The 20,762-nt window shown below is 42.5% G+C and overlaps 1 protein-coding gene across 2 annotated transcripts in view; it reads right to left on the bottom strand.

Moving 5' to 3' along the window:
• The window catches only part of ALKAL1 (ALK and LTK ligand 1), a 39,343-nt gene extending 19,497 nt beyond the window's left edge, over positions 1–19,846 (bottom strand). Inside the window, exons 1-2 of one of the 2 annotated variants that reach the window (XM_052787646.1) lie at positions 19,530–19,846; positions 18,193–18,554 (exon numbers count right to left, since the gene is read on the bottom strand). In XM_052787646.1, the coding sequence (XP_052643606.1) occupies positions 18,193–18,544 (352 nt within the window). In that variant the 5' untranslated portion in view covers positions 18,545–18,554; positions 19,530–19,846. Of the gene's footprint in view, positions 1–18,192; positions 19,098–19,529 lie in introns of those variants that run through there. The other variant, XM_052787645.1, reaches the window with a different exon arrangement.
• Positions 19,847–20,762: the final 916 nt, after the last annotated feature.

Raw genomic sequence — 20,762 nt, forward strand, 5'->3', positions numbered from 1 at the left:
AAATTCCTAAAACTGGCAATAAAAACAGATAAGGACACCTGCTAAAACCATAGTAAAGTCAGAAAATGAACACATTAAAAAACATATAAAGAGCAAAGGCATACTGCTTTCCTAATTCAGCATGCCTTGTTTTTGTATGTAGAACTATATGTTTATATGTCCTCATAATATTTGTTTGATGGATTGACATCTGTGCACTACAGTTTGGAGTAGATTTGAAGTATTTCAAATTTCTAGTTCTTCACCCGTTGTTTGTAATGAAATATTTTATATTTTATTTTAAGATTTCTAAAAATAGTCTTGAAATAGTTTGAAATGCTGCCTTTTTATAGTGATCAGGGTCAAATTCCACTCTCACTGATGGCTGCGTAGTCCTCCTCACTCATCAACACCCCATTAATGTAACTGCAAGGGAATTATGGAAAGGTTTTTGGATCCAAATATTTTTCAGCTGTGTTGTTATTACAGAGACCTTCAGGTGGGTACCAAGAAAACATATGACTAACTTTAGACACATGATTTCAGTTGGATGTACAGCCTTTATTTGCGCAATGGGGCAGTAAGCTTTAGCAACATGCTGTTATAAATAGTATGGAAGATTCTGTATATACTATAATATAGTATAAATAGTAACACAAAAAAGCAAGGCTAATGTAACTTGGACATTTCTTCAAGAAGAAAGGGATATTTATTTATCTCTGCTAACTGATAAACAGGCAAGACAAGTCTTACATTAGCTAGGCACATTCCAGTTCTTTGAAAAGGTTATGAACAAGATTCTAAGATGTGTTGCCTGAAATAGCAGATGGCTGGATTTAATAAATCCAATAGGTTCCAGCCATATGATTCTAAGTGGGAAATACTAGCTTTAATTCAACAAATAACTATCATCTCAGCTATGTTCTATGTGCTATTATCCCCATTGGGTCATGGCCTATGAGCACCTAAGAGGGACAAATTTCTCCTGGAATCCCTACTACTCCTGACTCTATTGGAGTCCTTTTGATTAAATGCTAAGTCTTACCTAAAGACTATGCAAGCTTGTAAATATATGACAATGAACCATGCAAAACATGCTCTTTTACCCTGAGAAGAAATACATCTGCTTGCTATAGTGTTTTATTATTAACTCCTTCATTCTTTGTTTACTGCAAATCATTAAATGGAGTTAGTTTCTGAATTAATTCAATTTATTTATTACTAAATTACAAAGGGGTACATGGGATTAGAAATTAAATGTCTCAAGCTCCTTGCCACATTTCTAGCACAGGGTAAATCCATAAGTAACATCCTACTGATTCAGCTAGTTTTTATGAAAAAATGTCCATTATCTAGCTCCTTTTTGGACATTTCAGATCATAAAACACTGCTGTTTTCATGAAAACTAATTCAACTTCGGTGTACATCATGAGACAGACAACTTTTAAAAGAGTCTGCTTTCTTCAAGTTTCTCTTTCTGAAACACCAGAACCACAATTGTGATGCTGCCTCAGAAGGCGTTATGTGCTCATTTGTATTATGAATTTTCTTCACTGCCGCAGTTTTCTCGCCATTCATCTGTGGTAGAAAGTGAATGAAAGTGAAGTTTGTCCTCTTTTTTAAGAAAGTGTGACCTGTAGTCCCATAATCCTTGCACCTCTCTACCGGATCTCATAGGACATAATGGAAGCAGAGTTCCCAAGTCAAAGCTCCTGTGCTATTACAGCTAGCATCACGGCACTCTTCCCAACACAGTCCCTCCCAAGCACAATCACTGGGAGACCTGCCTTCTTTCATGCAAGTGAAAGGCGGTGAAGTGATACAAAGTCCTCTGACACAAACTTTTGTCTCTAGGGTTTTTTATGCTACAGGTGAAATCAGTCCTTCAACAGAAACTTTCACAAAATCAAAACAGTAAGAGTAAACAAAGCAAATACATACTAATTTTACTTGGGTTTGCTCTTTTTCATTTTATTATGCTGCTACTTGGGAAGGATATGAAAGTTCTTTCCTTTATAACCCAACTTTCTGACTTGAACTTACAGGACCATCTTTGAGATACCACAACTGTTCATGTTGTCTCAGTTTACGACTCCCTGTGCTCCACATTATCATACTGTACAAAAGTGAAAGCACCTGTGACAGTACAATGGAGGAAGCTGGAAAACACATCCAGAGGTAAGAGAACAAAAGTAGGAGAAATAGACATGGAAGCATATGGTGTTCATCTTGTATCACTTGCAGCACCTTCACAGGATACAAGGCACAGGAGAAGGACATGTACTTATCAGTCCTACCTTCACTCATACCTAGGTCAATTCTTCAGAAGCTATGGAGGAAAACTATTTTTAACCAAGTCTCTCCAGTAGTCTTAGCAGCAGAAAAGGCTGACTTGCAGTCATGGGAGGGTGATAAAGACTTGTTCACATCTAGAGGAAGGACCTAGCCAGCTGCTGTCCCCACTCTTCCCTGCCCATGCCCTGCTCTTGCCCAGCCATTGCATTCTGCCTTCTCCCCTCCCTTGCACTCTGCTTGGTCTCCTCACCTTGGCTGGTTTCCGCTGAGCTGTGAGTGGGAACAGAGAGTGACAAGAATAGTTAGCAGCAATCGTTGCTATGAAGACAACCAACGGCATGAACAGTAATTCCAGGGAGGCCTTCCTACCTCAGCAGAGCAATGACTATTTACAGCCTGAAAAGGGTTGCCAGCCTCCAGTTCAACACCCTCTTAAGGGCAACAGATTATCCCCAGAGTTGGCTCCTCCAAGCCTGCGCACTGAACTATGGAAAGGACATAACCTGAGGCTGGAGGGAGCTAACTCGCTTGAGCTACAGAAGAAGCATTTAATCATGTCTGAAGTGTCAGGATAGGCGGACAGAGGATGGGGAGGATAGTTTTGCCTGCTGTGATCTATTCAGCTTTTTCAACACTGGTAATATTATGTTCCTTCTCTCCCCCTCAAACCGATTTTTCTTTGCTTAACTCACCGTTTCTGAAGGGAAAGTAATTGCTTGCTAAGTGCTTGGACACTGTACCGTACTTTCACTTCTCTTTTCAGAAAAAGAAATCACACCTTGTTGCTGGTTAAAAGACTGCAGTAATGGTATTATCATCAGCATGAGCTTGGAGAGGCTGAACCCTGCCTGGCCAGGGGACAGAGGTGCTTGCCACCCTCTGATGCCCTCTGCAGTGTGAATGCAGAAACCAGCAGCTAAAAACTGCCCTATCTAAATCAGAATATTTCCCACAGTATCTTCTGAGTATGTCCAGAAATATGATACTAGGTAATTTCTCTATGCTCCGTTCATTTATAATGTCATCAGTTACATGCTGTACCAACAGTCATTCATCATCCAGACAGAATTTGTAGAAATACATGTCAGTCCGCAAATTGGCTGTAGATCTTTCTAAACATTTTTCTTTGTCACCTGTCTACCAATATTTCACTCTGTCAGTCGAACTATGTGAAGGCTCTTCACCAGGTAATGGAAATGTACTTTCAATTGCACATGTGAAGCCTTCTCCCAAAATCTTTCCGTTCTTCCTGAATGTAAGATTGTCAGTCAGCTCCAGGTAATTTATTTTTGGTTATAACTAAACAATGCTTTCAAGTTTTCAGCTGCCACTGTCTTTCTTCTGATAGTTTCCTCACTCCTGCAAAGCCTTCATGATTAAACATGTGGTTTTTTCATTTAATAGAGAATTTTAAAATGCTAAAGGAAATATGCAATAGTGTAACAACAAGAGAAAAAAAATGGTTTACTTCCTTTTATTCATAAAGGTAACAAACATCTCTTATATGTTCATTAAGGAAGAAAAAATAAATTTTCACTATAAAGTTATAAGGCTTTCAGAACCCCAGTTTCTCAAGGGGATATTTATAAGCTAATGTCTTTGTGTTGGGGCATAGGTCTAATTCTGAGACTGTCAGAGCTGTAATCTGAGACTGCATTAAAAGGGGGAAAATACATGTACATCTCAATGTATCTCTTTGAAATTGGCTACTGTCAGAAACCAATGTCTGAACCTGGAGTTCCAGTTTCCACGGTTAGAGTCACAGAAGCCATTGTTTGAATGTCAAATTTTGAAATAAAAACCAAGAGCAGCTAAGGAAATGCATTCTGTTTAGAGTCTTAGCTTATGTCTACAGTAATAAAACATAAAGTACTTGGGTACTAGCAGCTCTCTGGATTCCCAACTGGTACAAGAAATTATTCTAGGAGCTGTCGTACTCTCAAATAACACAGTTTTGAGAGCTGAAAGACACTGGAAGGAGAGTATGGCCCGATTCTGTTCTCCTTGATTTCAGCAGAAGCAAAACCAGGTCCTCAATCTGTGTGTAATTCACATGATCTACTTAGCTAAACAATTAAGTCACAGCTCTGACATCTGATATTTATTTTAAGTTCTTTGAGCCAGATTCTCTTCTCTGAGCCAACCCTTTTTTCTATTCTGGTGGCACAAAGGCTATAACAACCATGGATTTTCCCAGCTGGAGATTCTCCCAGCATGAATAAGTCTTCACCTGTCTGGCAAAACCAGCTTTCATGTTGTTTCCTCCTCCTTTGCACCCTCGGAACCTTCGCCATCCTCTTATGTGAAAGAGTAAGAGGCCTGGCTACAGCCCTCATTACCATGCTTCAAATATTCTTAGCCTGAATACTTGCCTCTTCAAATTAAAGCTATATGTGGTTAATTTTAAATAATCCAGAGGCTATTGTAACTAAAGTGAAAACATAGTCTGCTATGATGCTCCTTCTGCGGTATTTCAGAAGACGTACAACGGAGGATCCGTCTGAGGCATGTTACCAATGAGACGTCTCAAAAGCTCTGAACCCTTAAACTATAGGTCACTCCTATCTGTGCAGGCCATGCTTAAGAATTTTATCATATTGCAAGGTCATCCTTAAAGAAAAGACCCTCAATCCAAGCAAGCCAACTTTTGAAACCCTCCTCTCCACCCCAAGAGAGCAGAGGATGTGTTAAGGGGTACCTTGAAGATGGGATCAACTGAAAAAAACATTGTTTGATTAGAGTGTTTGTCAACCATTGCCTGAGTGAGGAACCTTGTGGTTAACGGCTGCTCCATTTACATTATTTTAGGTGATGTACACAATGAAAAGATCTTTAAATGAGACTAGTTTAATGGAGGTGAAAAGACCAGGATGTAGTTTATCACTGCTCTTATTTGAGTTTACTTTAGGCAGCATCCCAGTGTGGAACTGATCTGCTGGGAAATGTGAATCCTCACAGAGGGACTGCCCCATCAGTATGCTGTGGGAAGCAGTGGAACAATGCTAAGCCACAGCACCAATTACTCAAACTTCATCCACCTCTTTGAATACGTTTACATTGTCAAGGAATTAGTCAAGGATCTGATTCCAGTCTCAAGATGAGATGCACTCATATCCTAATCCTTTATGCCTGTGCTCATGTTTCGTTACCTAAAACCTGGAGCTCTCTGGAAGAGAAAGCTCAAGTATATGCTGATACATAGTGTAGGCCCAAGCCCTTACCCAGCAGAGTGCAGCAGCCTGAGTGTCACAAACAGGTATTTTCACATTACAGTGTAGGCTCTGCCTTGGACAGCTGAAGAGGCATTGAGTTCAGAAGCAACTGGAAGCAGGAGACAAGCAGATCCACCACACAGAAAAAAAAGTAGGGGAGCAAGTATTGAAAGCATGTCTAGTCTAAGGAGAAACTAAACTTCTACTTGGACATCCCACTTCTTTTGTTGTATCCCCTTTAGCTACAATACAGTAGTGCCCCACTTCTGGGCAGAATCCTATTCTAAGGTGTGAGCTTCAATGAACACTTACAATGTTCACTAAATAGCTGCCTACCACACTTGACCTCCAGACATGCACTGGGATATAATGGCCCAGCAAAGCAGGCTCACAGCTTCGCGTACCAAGATTTTTGGCCACAGAAATGAGTCAACTTGGGAGGTAAACAACATCAAAGACAGTAACATTCAGAATGCAGTGGCCCCTTCTGATTCGATGCTTTCTAATCAGCCACTTTCCAATAATTCATTAAGACTTGAACAAAGAGGTTGAAACATTGGCTTCTCCTAAGGCTTCAGCCAACCATAATGAAATTATAACGGGATATATTTACAAGGATGAATATCTTGAACTTAGCTATAATGATGTTTATTAGTAATTCTTCAATAGCTGCTCAGAAAGCATATTTGTATTAGTTAATCCTTGCCTGTGGAGACCTTTATATTTGTTTGGCAAAAGAACATTAAGAAGCATGGATTTCTTTTTTTTCCTCTCTGTAAATCCCTGTTTCCATCATAAAATGCTGTGGGATCAAGAAATAAGCCAAACGTAGTGTATATGATGACTTTTCTGCTATTACTATTAGAGATCACTCTAGAAAACAGAACTGGAATGGATATAGATCTAGATTAACATATTCTGACAAGTTTTACATTTGAAAAAGAAATGTAAAAAAGAATTTAGCAACTACACTTTGCATTGCAAGCCTCTTGAGAAGCACCACACACATACAGGTAAGCACTATGTGCATAATTCAAAACCACCCTTTTTCTTCTTCTCTCCTCTGTCAGCGATATGAACATGGAAAACACTGAAGCACATATCTATTTTGAAAAGTAAAAGAAAAAATCTCAAAACAATTACAGACCTGATGTATGAGTTTATGCAAAAGAGCTCTCTTTTCCTAAGAGATTCTAATAAACAGGTAAGGATATCCCTCGAGCAATTCAAATGAGAAAATGTATGGCATTATGAAACCCTCACTATTTTGAATACTAAGCTGTGAATATGTACTTCATTCTTTCCAAGAGGAAAGATGTATTACAATACTAATTGTTCATTAAACTATAAAAGGATAATTCACTGAAAATAATAAGATGTATAGGTAAGACTGGCCAAACTATTCAAGACATTAATTTACTGAAGCTATCTTTTCCTATTCATAAGGGGGTTTTATGTAACAGATAACAATTTCCATTCATTCATCTATCAGCTATTTGAAATCACTGAACTATCACGGCAGATATTTCAGCTGAATCCAGAGACTTCAAATTATGCTGGAAAGTTACTGGAGAGCTCTTGACTGAAGGCAGAACCACTCTTAGAATGAGATATAGAGACTACACATTGATAAATTTGAAGAGGAAATTCACTTCTTGCAATTCTGCAGCACTCTATACAAGTATTCTGTTTTAGCTATCATGGTTGCTAATAAATGTAGATTCTAGAATATTTGCATAAATTAAACACAAGAACAGCTGCAATACATCAAAAGCAATATATGAACTAGTTGAATCATCTGAATGAAAGCTGATGACATGTGCTTAACTGCATACAAGCCAAACTCAGCACTGACAAACATAGGCAAACTCTATCGTAGTGAAAGGAAATAGAATTGAGTTTGCCAGAGCTTAATTAGACCCTGCTCTTTTTGAAATATGAATAGGCTCCAGGTTGAGTGCTGTGCAAATGGTAATGTTTAACTGTACTTTACATTTCCTGTGCTTATTTTAGAAATGTTTCTATTTCTTTCCGAACTAGAACAGATTCAGAACTATCATAACAGATTAATAATCCACTGTTTCTTCCTTACAAATACTTTATTCTAAATTGTTATCATCTTAAAGGTGTTCCCAGTGAACATATGCCATGTTTGTGCTCAGGCTAAGGTCATTTCTCCCTATCACAGTTACATAAGGAGACATCTTATGAATGGTAACTGGGATAAAAATATTTGAGTGTTACATATAAATGCATCAAATGTAGTGAGCTATTATAGACATACTAATATTGGAGGTCTTATCTTTGAGGGTCTTAAGTAGGTGTAAAATACATGCAAACCATACATTTCAGTGGGCCAAAATGTGCTGAGCAGAAAGTGCTGGTCTTAAATAAAAACCAGAAAACACTTTCCATATACTGGGACTGAGCAAGTTTAATGTTTCTCTGTTTTTCAATACTGCTCTCGCTGTTATAATGTTCTGGTACTCTGAGATGGAGAGTGTAACTGCAGAGAAAAGGAACTGTTACCCTTAATATTCAAGAGGTTTTCTATCTATTCTAAGATAAGACCTACCTTGTTAGTATTATTTAATCTCCAGATTTACTCATTTCACTCCTTGCTCTGACAAGAAAGGAATAGCTATCCCAGACAAAAGTAAAGGAGAAGCAAGGCTTTTCTGGAGGTGCTGCTCAGTTCTGGGTCAGTGGACTTCAGTGTAAATGTGCAGTTTGGATCTGGTTTAAGGATTTTGAAAGCCCTGACTGCAGCTTAGATAAGGGATCCCTCTATAGTCCCATGCAGCTGAACCACAAACGTACACACAGAGTGACTCTGCCACGCACGTGATGTAGACTTACCCTGTTCATAAGCAGTACATCTGGGTGTTAAATTTGCTGTACCTGTGCACATCTTTCTTATGCACAAAAATGATTTATGTTGTAGTAATCCCTTTTCTGCAAGTCTGAAAATTGCCTGACATCTGGAAAAGCATCTTGTTACTGAATGAGGGGGGGAAATCTGTGTATGTTAACTTTACACACAAACTTGGGATTTGATCATATAATAATGGGAAACACAAATTGTATGGGGTATCTTGCTAAATTAGTACTGACCAACAGGTCCACTCAAACTCTAGGCCCACAGCATAAAATGAAAGTGATTAGCCTGCTCTAGATTGTCTTCTGACCCAGAAGATTTCCCCAGAGACCACAAGAAATCCTCACATTGGTATGTTTTGGTAAGGTTTTGCCCACCGTGTAGAAGATGAGTTCTGAAAATATTTTTCCTAAATTTCCTAAATTAAAATTTCAGTGGCAAAAGAGAAGTCTCTCACGTGTTAGGCATCCTATGCCATTAACAGACAAGGAAGAAGTAATTACTCTATCACGATTACAGCAATAACATCACAGCTATCTCCTCAGTTATTTGAATCCAATGGGATTTAAGGGGTTTACTAATCCAGTGCATATACCCAGTACTGCCACATATACTGATGCGGATGCATTTCCTAACACGTCATTTCAAAGGTTGCTTCTACTGAAACACATCACATCATACAGCTTGATATCATAAACAGTAAAGGTTAAGGAAAAAAGGCATCTGACTGTTTTCCAGCAGGGTTTTATTTTGCTTTTCACCTTTATTTTACAGGCTCAAGTAAAAAGGAGAACATAATTTAAGTAGCAAAGCCTTAAGTAGATTTGTGACATGTCATTCCTGAAGCTGTCAACATGACTATAGTTGCTTTACTGATGCAACTTTAAATGTTTTTCTTTAAGCCAAAGACACAGATTTCAAATCACGTAGTAAGAGAACATGTACTAAAATGCAATCTAACCAATATTTACTTGAATTGACAAAAAAAGACCTAACAGGCTTTAAAAAAGAAACCTTAGAAAAAAAAGTTTAAATATTGTTAGTATGCAAAATTGTCCCTTTATCCTAAGTGGTTTTTGTTTGATTACATAACCATTTTAATTGTATGTTTAAAAACAAAATATTAGGATTAAAACATAGCCACAATTTGTAACTCCAAACAGTATTTTCCATTGGTGTTAAAGCCTGTATTAAGCAAACACATTTTTATGTACTGTTTTAGTAACATCAGTGGAGCACTGCACATCAATGGTTTTTTTGCCCAGCAGACATAACAAAACATAGGATAACAAAAAAATGGCCACTAACCAATCAAATGCTTGGATCCTTCATGTGTTAAATCTTGTTTATACCCTACGGATAAAGAATTGCACCCTCAGTATGTAATCAATAGTCAATCAATTCCCTCACTGGAGCAAGTGTTTTCCAATTCACCAACATTAAAAATGCCCAAAACACGAATGAATAGCCTGTAGGACTTCCACTAAAGTAGTAACCTCTAATTCACAAGTGACAAAATGAATCACTCATCCTTAAATTGAATAGAAAAGCCTAACCATCAACTGAGGCTAACACAGGAGATCAGCTGCACTTTTCCTAGCAAAATGCTTTCCATCATGTATCTTCTCCTGATTTCAAGTCATTTTGCAAGTTTCATTTTGACATATTTTCTTCACCAGAGTTAAGTTTTGGTTGTGGTCTCACGGGCAGGGAGTATATGCAATTGCTTAAGTGTCAAAAGAACAAAAAAAAAATGTCCCAGAGAATACATTTTTTTTCCAACTAAAAAAATATATCTCATCCCGTGTAACACTGTTCATGTGTGCATACATTCAGAAACCATTATATTCTTTTCTAACAGTCTGCTTTAATATTCTCCCTCAACATCAAAACCAAATGTAAGCAACAAATTAACAAAAAAAATTATTTTTCAGTATAACATCAGCGGAATGCTTCTACTGAAAAAGAAGGTATTTACTATGGCTATTAAAGTGCATTTATTTGGTACGTTTTAAAGCAAGTCTTACAAAATAGTAACATAAGATTTACTCACCTTTAAGTCTTTTTTTTTTTACTTTAGTGAAAAGTACTAGATAAACACCACTGAAAATTTTAGTTCTCTAGAAAACAGGTAAGTGTTAATAAGGGGGATATTCTCCCCCTTCTACAAATTACTTTCAGGTCAGCTGGAGAGATCTTTAAGAATAAAATGATCCCAGTGCGGATAGTGGCAGTACATATACTTTAGACATGGAACCAGCCACCTCCTCTCTCTGCAGCCTTCCGGTGGCTATTTTCCTAGACGGTGCATCTTTCTCAGGTCCCTCAATGATTATGAGGTTTTGCTTATAGCTTTGCACAATGACTACCACTATGCAATGATTTTTATGCTGTTGTAAGCACTTTGGAAAATACAGTCTACATTTATAAGCCACTTTTGTAACTTTCAAATCACGTGTAGGTCTGAAACACCGCATCATTCTCCCTCAACCTGCCCTCAAAACCCATTAATTAAAAGATAAGTGTGTGTGCCTATATACATGTATGTATGTATGCATGGTTATGCTTCTCATCTTTTTAAATCTTTCTCCCTGTATACATACAGATTTAAAAATCAACATCATCTCCAGACATGAAGCAGTGTATTTTCAAGGCTAAAGCATATTTACCACACAAAAATATTGCAAAGTCTTACACCTGTGCACTACCATTCGCTCATCTCTCAGAGGCTTTTCCTAGCAGATTAACACCTGAAATAACAAACCAGGAAAACACAGAGACCTGCCATTCTTTCTTAATTGAAAAATCAAATCATGCCTAAAGTAAAGAAAAAGAATACAAAATATATCAACTCTTCAGTTTGCTCACAGGCTCAGGGCCAAGCTAGACTAATTCAAAATGCATGCTATAGTTCCTGAGTTACAGACAGTTATGCACTTGGATCTACTTTGAAGTGAAACTTCTGTTTTATTTGTTATTCACTTCCCTGCATATTGGAGGAGTCCTGGTGTACTTCAGGCCCAATCCTGGTGTAATTCAGTGAAAATTCTGACATTCACTTTTCTGGGGCCAGAACCGTACACATTAGTAACTGTGTCTCTTGTCACACTAAATACAATTTTTATAAAAATATGAAATAGAACTAAAACAAAAACCATAAGATCTCCCCATATTGAATAAAGAAAAAGTCACGGACTTTTTGTACACAATAGCCCAACAAAAAAGCTCTTCCACATGCTGACATCCTATCTTGCTCCTGGCAGAGCACAGTGCCATCTGAAATGCTTGCTGCCCGGCGGCGTACTGCAGCTCCACGAGGTTTCTCCCTTCACGTGCCAGGAGAGTGCGCCACATCAGGTGGATACTGTAAGGCATCGAGCACCCTCGTTTTGCACTGTGATTAATGGAAGTGAGAGCAGAGCCCCTTGGAGAGCCAGCATCATCATTTCATTTGAAGGACTACTCTGATGGACTTCATTATAATCTAAACCTCCATGTACGTAACAACTATGTTTTGTCTTTAATCATTCACTCATCTGCTGTTGGGGTTGGTCCATGGGCTTGACATTCTCCACTGTGATATGGAAGATTTCTGTCTTATCCTAGATTTCAGATGCCTTCTCTTCAGCGGCCTACCTCTACTGATTGGCAGTCACGTTTGCCAAAAACACAATATTGCTATTACAAGGCATAGTGCACAATACACCTAAAAACCCAAGCAGTCAAGGAAAGAAATGTAGCAGCAGGGTTACAGGTCGTAAAGGTGTCATAACCATGAAGGAGCAGGACACAATGATAGATCCAAGCACCTGCGCAGAACTGAAGGCTAAAGGAATATACTCTCTGCAGCATTTGGGACTTACTTGAATTAGAAACTAAGAAAGCCAGCATGCAAACTAGAGGCACTGAGATCCCGGACATCTTACAGTTTGGGGAACTAGTACAAAAGTAACACTTTCTGGAAGGAAATGCTGGTTATAAATAACAGCTGACCTGAATGAAAGGTAGTAAAGTCAAGGCTTATTCCATTAAAAACAGCAAAAATGGTGGAAAAAGCAAAATATGCTTATGAATACAAGTACAGTTACAAATATGCACTTGTCAATTAAACCTATCGGTTTGTGGAACTATGTATTTCTTACAGGAAACAGTAAGTAATGGGCCATTAAAAAGTGACCAATATCAACTTGTTCAGGAGAATTTATCATCGAAATTTTGAGGACGGCTTTGAGATCAAAATGCTATCAATACATTTAATGAAAAGTAATTCTTTCTCCCCACCCAAATGAAACACTAGGTAACAAAAATCTATCCTGCCTACTCGTATTTTGGGGGTAGAATTGACACCTAATCTTGGTACGAGCAGAGATAATGCTTATTTCCATTGAACTCATTGGGACTGTTCATATTTTTGCATCATGGTGTCGTGAGATCCTCGCAGCCCCTCTGATACTGCCTCAGTAACCATTGGCCTGGGCAGCATATTATCCTATGGCATCTTTACTGCTTCCAATACCCAAGCCAGTTGCATTCTCCCATGAAGACTGCCACATCTATATGGCAGGACAAGATGTTAAAAATGTGCTCTGTACCACAGCCGGGGAGAATGGCCCTACCTGGAGTCTCCAGCAGAAAGCACCTCGGGAGACCTGAGGTCGACAATTCTGCTACCTGACGATTCATTCAGTTTGTTAATTTATGAGAATACATTTTCTTTTAATTACTAGATCTTGAATATGCAGAGTTATAATTTATTTGCCTATCATGTCCATCTCAATAAAAATAAAGAAAAATAAGTCCCTTAACCGTTTGGAATACGGATTATATTAAGCTTTTGAAAGCGGAATATATTTGCCTGGTTCTGTTCCAGAAAAGCCTACCCACCAACTTCACTGTAAAAATAATTTATTCAAAAACTTCAGATATGGAATCAGGAACAATTACTATGAGCCAACAAAATTTATTTTGATTTTTTAATGTAACAGTTATTCTTCTTTTAAAACAATTTATTCCACTGTTTTACTAATTTCTGAGGTAATGTCTGTTTTGGTAAACGTGATTTTGGAGAATGTCATTTTTATTAACTCTCATCTTCTTTTAAGCCTCCTGAATGAAAAGAAAAAAAAAAAAAAAAGCATGCTATTTTATTAATAGAAATAATAATTGGACAAGACGTAAGTATTACAAAGGACTCTGTGTTATGCCGTACCATACACTTTAATTTCCTAGAGACAAGGTTTACATTCCTCAGTGGACTCCTTTTTTTATTCCAGATCTGTAATTACATTCACTGAAGTAGTTTAGTATTAGGCACAGCAGGTCTTCCAGCATTAGGGACTTCCAGCTGTAACTATCACTACACCTACAGGAGATTTTTTAAGTGTGTAAAAAGAACAGAAGTTTTCTTATGCCTTACATAAGGTTACATGGTTTTGATTCAACCATAAACTAAAACAAACCTCAAACATATCTTTCAAATCTAAGTCATTATGAATAATGGTTAAATTAGCACCATGTCATGGGACAACTTACAGTTTTCTTCTGCTGATGTGTAAGGAATTTTGGCATAAAATTGAACTCTTAAGTTTAACCTCAAAGTTTAAATAGTTTGAGGGCCAGATTCTCTTCTCTGATATGTTATTCTAAATCTGAAGTAGATATGCTCAGGAGGCTAATTTGAACATACTGGTAAACTGAGAGCAATATTTATCTTCATTCCTTCATGTCTGAAAAATAACTAATCAAAATGTTTTAAAATGTCTTGCTGGTCTCCCAGCACAAAGACAAATTTCAGCCCCTTACCCCTTGTAAGTTTAGATAGCTCATTTCTCCACTGTCGTGGGGAGTATGTAAAGAAAGAACAGTTAATGCAGACTTCTTTATTTCCCAAGACTTCTTTAAATCTAATTACATGGAAGCTATTTTGGTTCTGTGGAAAGTGTATGGATAAAGGTAACAAAGAAAATCTGAGAAGAATGCCAAACTATTCTAGTTCCCCCAATGTGATATTCAAAAATAACCTGATGCTGAATCATCTTTGTGAAAATACATATTTATTTTGGTTCTCTGTAAAAAAACCTGACCACAGTTACACATCAGAAGCAGGGGATAGTTAGGAAAAAGACTGCCCATTGAGGAGCTTTCATCTCTAAGCTTAAAAACTTTATGAGCCGCCACTTAGTGCAAAAAACCCCACACTCAAGCACAGAAACTTCATGAAAATCAGGCAAGTAAAGGATGTTGTGACAGAAAATTTAATCCCACTAGATATAATAATTCAAAGGAACAGCTTGTATTTTTAGTGACATCCTACTAGAAATCCTAGCAAAAGATGAAGATTGCTTTTTGGTTAGTTGGAATACATTATTTCTTCTGAATAGACTCTTCAGAGTAAATGCTCACTCTCATTAATCAGGTCACCAAGAAAAACAGGTACAGATCTGTGTGAGAGAAGACTTCAAACATGTAGGCCTAAAAGAGGAAAGTTAAGACAGCTAAAGTGATAGTGAAACTAGTGTCTTTATTTCATGTGGGTGTCCTTCTGGGACCTACAAGATACAGGATACAAATCTTCATATGGACAAGAAGCACATGACACGGAATATGCCCCTGATTATTAAGGGGAAAAAAAGACCTAGAGAGTCATTTCCAGGCATGTCACAAGAGCTCACTGCCCCAACAGGGCCGGGCAGGTCAGGTTTGCGTGTCCATCCTATTTCAGTGCTGTTGTGCCCCTTTGCCCCCCAAGGAACATGCATGAAGCAGAGCACAGCTGTTATTCCCGTGACATAGCTCTAGTCCAGGACCTGCCCTTGAATCGCCTGCAAGCCACAGCCAGATGGGGCATCAGAGACCAACCACTCTTGCTTTTACATCTTATTTATGTATCTATAAACGAGTGGTACATGTAGGATGCCTGACAGTTAGTGCCTCACCCTTCTTTTTCCAACCTCACTGAAGACACCCTATGATGCTGTGCTTTTCTGTTATGGCCAGAGCTAAATGAGCAGGTCCCCATGGCAGTAAGGAGGAGGTCCCATCCCCTCTCAAACCTCACCCCTGGTCACGTGCTCCAGCCACTTGCCTTGTGCTGCTCCTAAAATTCATCCGGTGGCACTCCAGGCCAGCTCTTCTCACTATGCAAATAGCTAACCAAGCCTCCAAATGAAATAAAAGAAAGGTGTGTGTGGAGGTGAGGCTCAGCGAGTTGAATTAGTTCATCGTGCGGTTAGACTAAAGCTAGAACCAGTCCTGAGAGTGAGGGAAAGAGAGAAGAACCGGAGGGGAAGCACATTTCAGCCCTCCTGCTATTCAGCTCATTGATAATATGGAGCAGCATCCTCAGAAAAGAAAAAAGAGAAAACACACAGAAGTGATGCTCCTTGCATGCTCTGTTCTGTATATGGCACTGTTCTGGATGCTTTTTGTTTCAAACAAAAGAAGCAATTGAGCTGCTCAATTTTCTTTTAAATCAGACACTTGGTTTGATTTTAAGCAATAATATGTAACACCAGTTTTAAATGCTTGGCTGCATACTCAACTGAATGCAACACCTTTCCTGACTGAGGGGAAGATGAACAGTTCTCTTCAGCTGACGCTCAGGTACTACCAGCTGGAGTAAAAAGCTGCTGTTAACGTGTTGGTGAGAGGAGTTGTAAGAAAAGGGTTGACGACTTGTAAGAAAAGCCTTGTCACAGTTCTCTATCCCAAAAAACAAACACACACCATCACAACAGGTACTAATTTGTATCCTTGCTGTTTGTTATAAAAAACGGAATATGAAAACTTGACTATTATTTAAACTGCAGATCTGCCCTTTCTAGGCTGGAGAGAAAGCTACCTTTGTGGCTGCCCACAGGACACTGCACCTATGCCAGGGACAACTGGAGAACTCCTCTAAGGATGTTCAGAAGTTCCACTCCTTTTGTATACAAATAGTTACTAAAACTAACAAGTAATAGAAAACAAAGCCTTATTATGTATAATACTGATGAATTCCAAGAAAAGTCCCTTTCAAAGTTATATAAATATTATGAAATATATATACTTTCTATTTTCTAGCTCAATACAACTATTTAGTTAGGAGTAAACATCTCAAATGGGAGATACTGTTGTCCACAATAGACTTTTTCCTCAAGCCACCCGATACTAGTAACTATTGCTCTCAGGTTTATACTTTTTTATATTTCATTCTCTTGAAAAGAAGACACATGTAAGGCTTCAAGTATTCTACCTTGAAAAGAACCTTTTTAAATTTTTTTCCTGGAGAAGTATACACTGAGGGTTTGTTCACAGCACATAAAGAATTCAAGCCACAGTAAGTAATCACTCATGACAAGTCGTGCTGATAACCAGCAGCATCTTTTCCAGTCAGCAAACAAGTCTGTGGCCATCTGGTTTGGGCTGGCTTTCCGTTAACTACCAGAGACTTAACGCTCTGAAAAATCAAGAATATCTGGAAGTTCGCTGGGACACTACAACCCCTTACTGATGGACTGCTCAGTACTTGGGGCAGATCACACGTAGAAGCTTCCAAGGCCAGAATATTAATTACTTTTTGCTCGATTTGTCTTTTTTTAGTCCAGTTTCCTTAGACTGTGCAGCAATCTCATGGCACAAGTGCCTGCCCTACCAATCACTTACTCACCTACTAACTTCTGAACTTGTCACCCGACTTCAAGTTTTTCTGCAATGGGGTTTAATTTCCTTTAAAACAGACCACTGGACAGAGAAGAGCAAGTCTACCAGTGTGACTTGGGGAAGGCTGCATCTCGACCTCACCTATTACCAGCCATCAGCCACATGTGTGCTCTCCAGGGACACAAATCCCTAAGAAACCAAACTTCCCTAGTTTTCCTCATCTTGGTTTCTCTCCAGTAGGCAGGCAACAAGAGAAAAATCTTAGTGGGCTACAGCCAAAAGACAGTCACTATAATCTCCTTGCTGAACCGCACCATCCTAACCCACACAAATCCCTTGGGCAGCTCCACTCTAGCAGGAAATGTTTTGCGTGGCTCTGCATCAAAACCAGCTGCAGCAGAGGTGACCTGCTGCCCGGTCTCCTGGCCAAGCACAGCCTGTGAATATCACCAGGCAGCTCTGCTTGGCCCTGAACCGCCCCTGCTTGTCAAGGCCAGCCCTGACCCATGCCAGTGCTGGAGACGGCTCCCTGCCCCAGCCTGAGCATCCTCCTGAAGGTGAAACAAGCCCCCATGCCCAGCACAGCCCGGATCTCTAGCACCTGCCGCGGCAAAACTAAGAAGATGCATCACATGGGAAGCCGTCAAGTTGAAGAGGAAGTTTAAAGGAATAAGTCCGGATATCTGTCTCTCAGATTAGTCATTTTGCCTCTTGGTGCAAATTAGAGGAGCAGTCCTAAGTTTGGGGAGAAACGGGGCTCCCTCAGTGCTGGCTGCGTTGCAACGCAGGGAAGTTGTGAGGCTTGCTCAGAGGGCCTGCCTGTAGGTCAACTGCGGTGGCAACCGACCTCCCAGCAGAGCAGAAGGTGCTGAAGCCCGAGGGACCCTCGCCCCCCTTGCGTCTCGGGTACCCCCCACAGCTGAACTCCTGCCGGGGCGCGGGGCTGGGCTGCGCTGCCCTCAGCGGGGCTCGACCCCCGCAACGGCGGAAACCTCCCCGGGGGCCGCCGCCTCGGGGACGGGGAGCGCACCCTCGCCCCCGCTTTCCGTCCGCCCCCCTCCCGCCTGCAGCGGGCCGCCCCGGCGGAGGAGCCGTCGGGCTCGGCCGCCGGCGGAGAAGCAGGGACGGGACCCGGAGGGGGCGGCATCCCCGGGCTCCCCCCGCGCGGGGCAGCGCGCTGGCTCTTACCTCCGTGGCGGGCGGCGGCGAAGAGCCGGGGCGGCGGCGGCGGCGGGGCGGCGGCGGCGGCCGGGGGCGGCCGGGGGGCAGCGGCGACGGCGGCGGCGATGGCGCGGGGGTCCGGCGGCGGGGCGCCGCTGCCACTGTACCGCCGGGAGATCACCCGCTCCCGCCGCGGCGGGCGGAGCGGCAGCGGGCGGCCGCCGTCGCCCAGGGCGTGGAGGAGGAGGTCGAGGAGCGTCCCCCGCTCGGGTCCGGCGGCGGGGACGTCCCTGCCCTCGGCGCCCGGCGGCGGCGGGGCCGAGGCCAGCAGCAGGAGCACGATGGCGGGCAGCGCCTGGCGTTTCTTCGCCCCTCGCATCTCTGCGGCGCTGGGAGGAGGAGGAGGAGGCAGAGAGCGAAGGCGGTCAGCGCCGAGCCCGGCTCGCCCCGCGCCCGCCCGCCCCCCATGCCGCGCCCGGGGCCACCCCCGCGGGCGCAGAGGCGGTGCGCGGCCGCCCGCCGCTCCCGCACGCCCGGGCCGGGCGCAGCCCCGCAGAGCGCCGGCGGAGGCGGCGCGGAGACCCGACGGGCCGCCACCGGCCGGCCCCGCCGCGCCTCCCCGCCAGCCCCCGAGCAGCCCCGCCGCGTTCTCCCGGCTGGCTCCCCGGAGGGCGCATTTATAGACGCGGATTAGGGGAAGGGTATTAACCCCGCCGCACATATTTGCGGTCCAGGGCTTTGCGGGGGATTTGCTCGGCTCCCTGTGCCCGCGGCGTTCCCGCGCCTGCGGTTGCCTCCTGCCTGCGCCGGCGGAGCGGGGCGGCGGGGGACCCCCCGCGGGCCGGCCGGCCGGCCGGCCAGCCCGCCCGCCATCCGCCCGGGCAGTGCCGCACGGCGGTTTTCGGGCGAGAGCGGGCGGACGGGCGGCTGGACGGAGTTCGGTGAGGGGCGAGTTGCATCGGGAACTGCTGCAAATCGGGGCATAAAGGGCAAAAACAGTTACAACAGGCGGAGGCTTCGCGAGCAGTGCTTAATGCCCCTAAGTAAGCTATTCTAATTATAGCAAACGGTTCGGATTAAGGGGGAGGGAGGAAAATTCTGTTATTTACGAACTGTTTTATACTTGGCCTCCCTTACAAATCCTCTTGGGCGAAAGAGTTAATCGGAGCCGCCAGGGAGCCGGCTCTCCCCGACGGCTCCGGGCTCTCTCTCCCTCCCGCCCTCCGCCGCCGCCGCCGCCGGGGCGCGGGGCAAAGCCGGCGAGTAGCCGGGGAACGACCCGTGGGGCTTCGCCGCAGGGGCAGCGGCACCCCCTCGCTCCACGCCCGGGCCCCCCTCCGGAGAGCCGGCGGGCGGCTGCTTACCTTCAGGCGGAGGCAAGTCGGGCTGAGTGCGTGCGGGGTGGGGAGGGACGTCCTCGGCCGCCGCCGCGGAGCCCGTGTCCCCGCGGAGGCTCCGCCGGGCGCGGAGCGGGGCGGTCGGTGCTGCGCCCGGAGAGGGGGGATGCGCCCTCCAGGGCCATGCGCTTCTCTTATATAGTCCGCACCGGCGTACTCATTTGAGTACTATCGACTTTAGGTGGGTGGCAGTCGATGGAGACACTTCTGGTAATCACTCTTGGGCTCAGAGAAGGTCTCTTCTGACAAACTTCCTCCTCCCCGTTTGTCCCCCGGTGGATGGCAACTGAAAGCTGCGTTTGAAGTGGCTCTGATCTATCTGTGAAATTAGATTTCCCTGAAGATTGGGAAACGCTTAGTAATAAAGCTGCCGGCTCAAGAGATTAAAATGTGCTTTAACTTAGCGGGATTCCCTTGGGAATACAGCAAGAGAACTATTCCCCCCCCCCCCCCCCCCCCTTTTCTCATTGAACAAAGAAGCTGTGAGCAAAGTCTGAAGTGTCTAGAAATTTGGTTCTGGTTTGATGGCAAGGAAGGTGGTAGACTCTCTTTGGCAGGTGAATTCACAAACTAGGGACCTTGTCAAAGTTTGTTTTTCCAAAGCAGCTTTTTAAATTTTTGACAGTGAGACTTAATGAAAAGCTAGCAAAAAAGGTACTGACCTAATGAAACCATTGAACCCATAGGTTAAAAAACTTGCCTCCTAGAGCCCTAAATATGTAAGCAAACAATTATTGAATGAGATCGCAACTTTCAGAGAGGAGTGCATACAGGTGGTCTGGGTAGATTGAAAAGCAATACAAATTTTTAGAATTATACCAGACATTATTTCACATTATGACCAAATTTGCAAGTATAACTCTTTGTCAGAAGGTACCACTGATATATTTACTTAATAAGAGCGGGAGAAAAAGAAAAAGGATTTGAGCTATCCTTGAAGATGTGAAAATGGGGAATTTAGATTTGAAAGAGATTTAAACTATTCTGGATCTGTCTGACATAGGACATTTCCCTACAAACTCTGTCTCTTTCCCAAAACTGTACATTCGTACCCTTCTCTGGTTATCTCAGGCAGTGCACACTCAGGGCCGTATCTCACAGGGGCTGCATCATCGCTGGTGATGGGAGCCAGCTTCTTCCCCACATCCTCCTACTCTTGTGCCATCCTCACTCACCTTGAAGGGGGACGGGGGACGATAC

The sequence above is a fragment of the Harpia harpyja genome, chromosome 5 (genome assembly GCF_026419915.1).
Source record: "Harpia harpyja isolate bHarHar1 chromosome 5, bHarHar1 primary haplotype, whole genome shotgun sequence".
Classification (NCBI taxonomy): Eukaryota; Metazoa; Chordata; class Aves; order Accipitriformes; family Accipitridae; genus Harpia; species Harpia harpyja.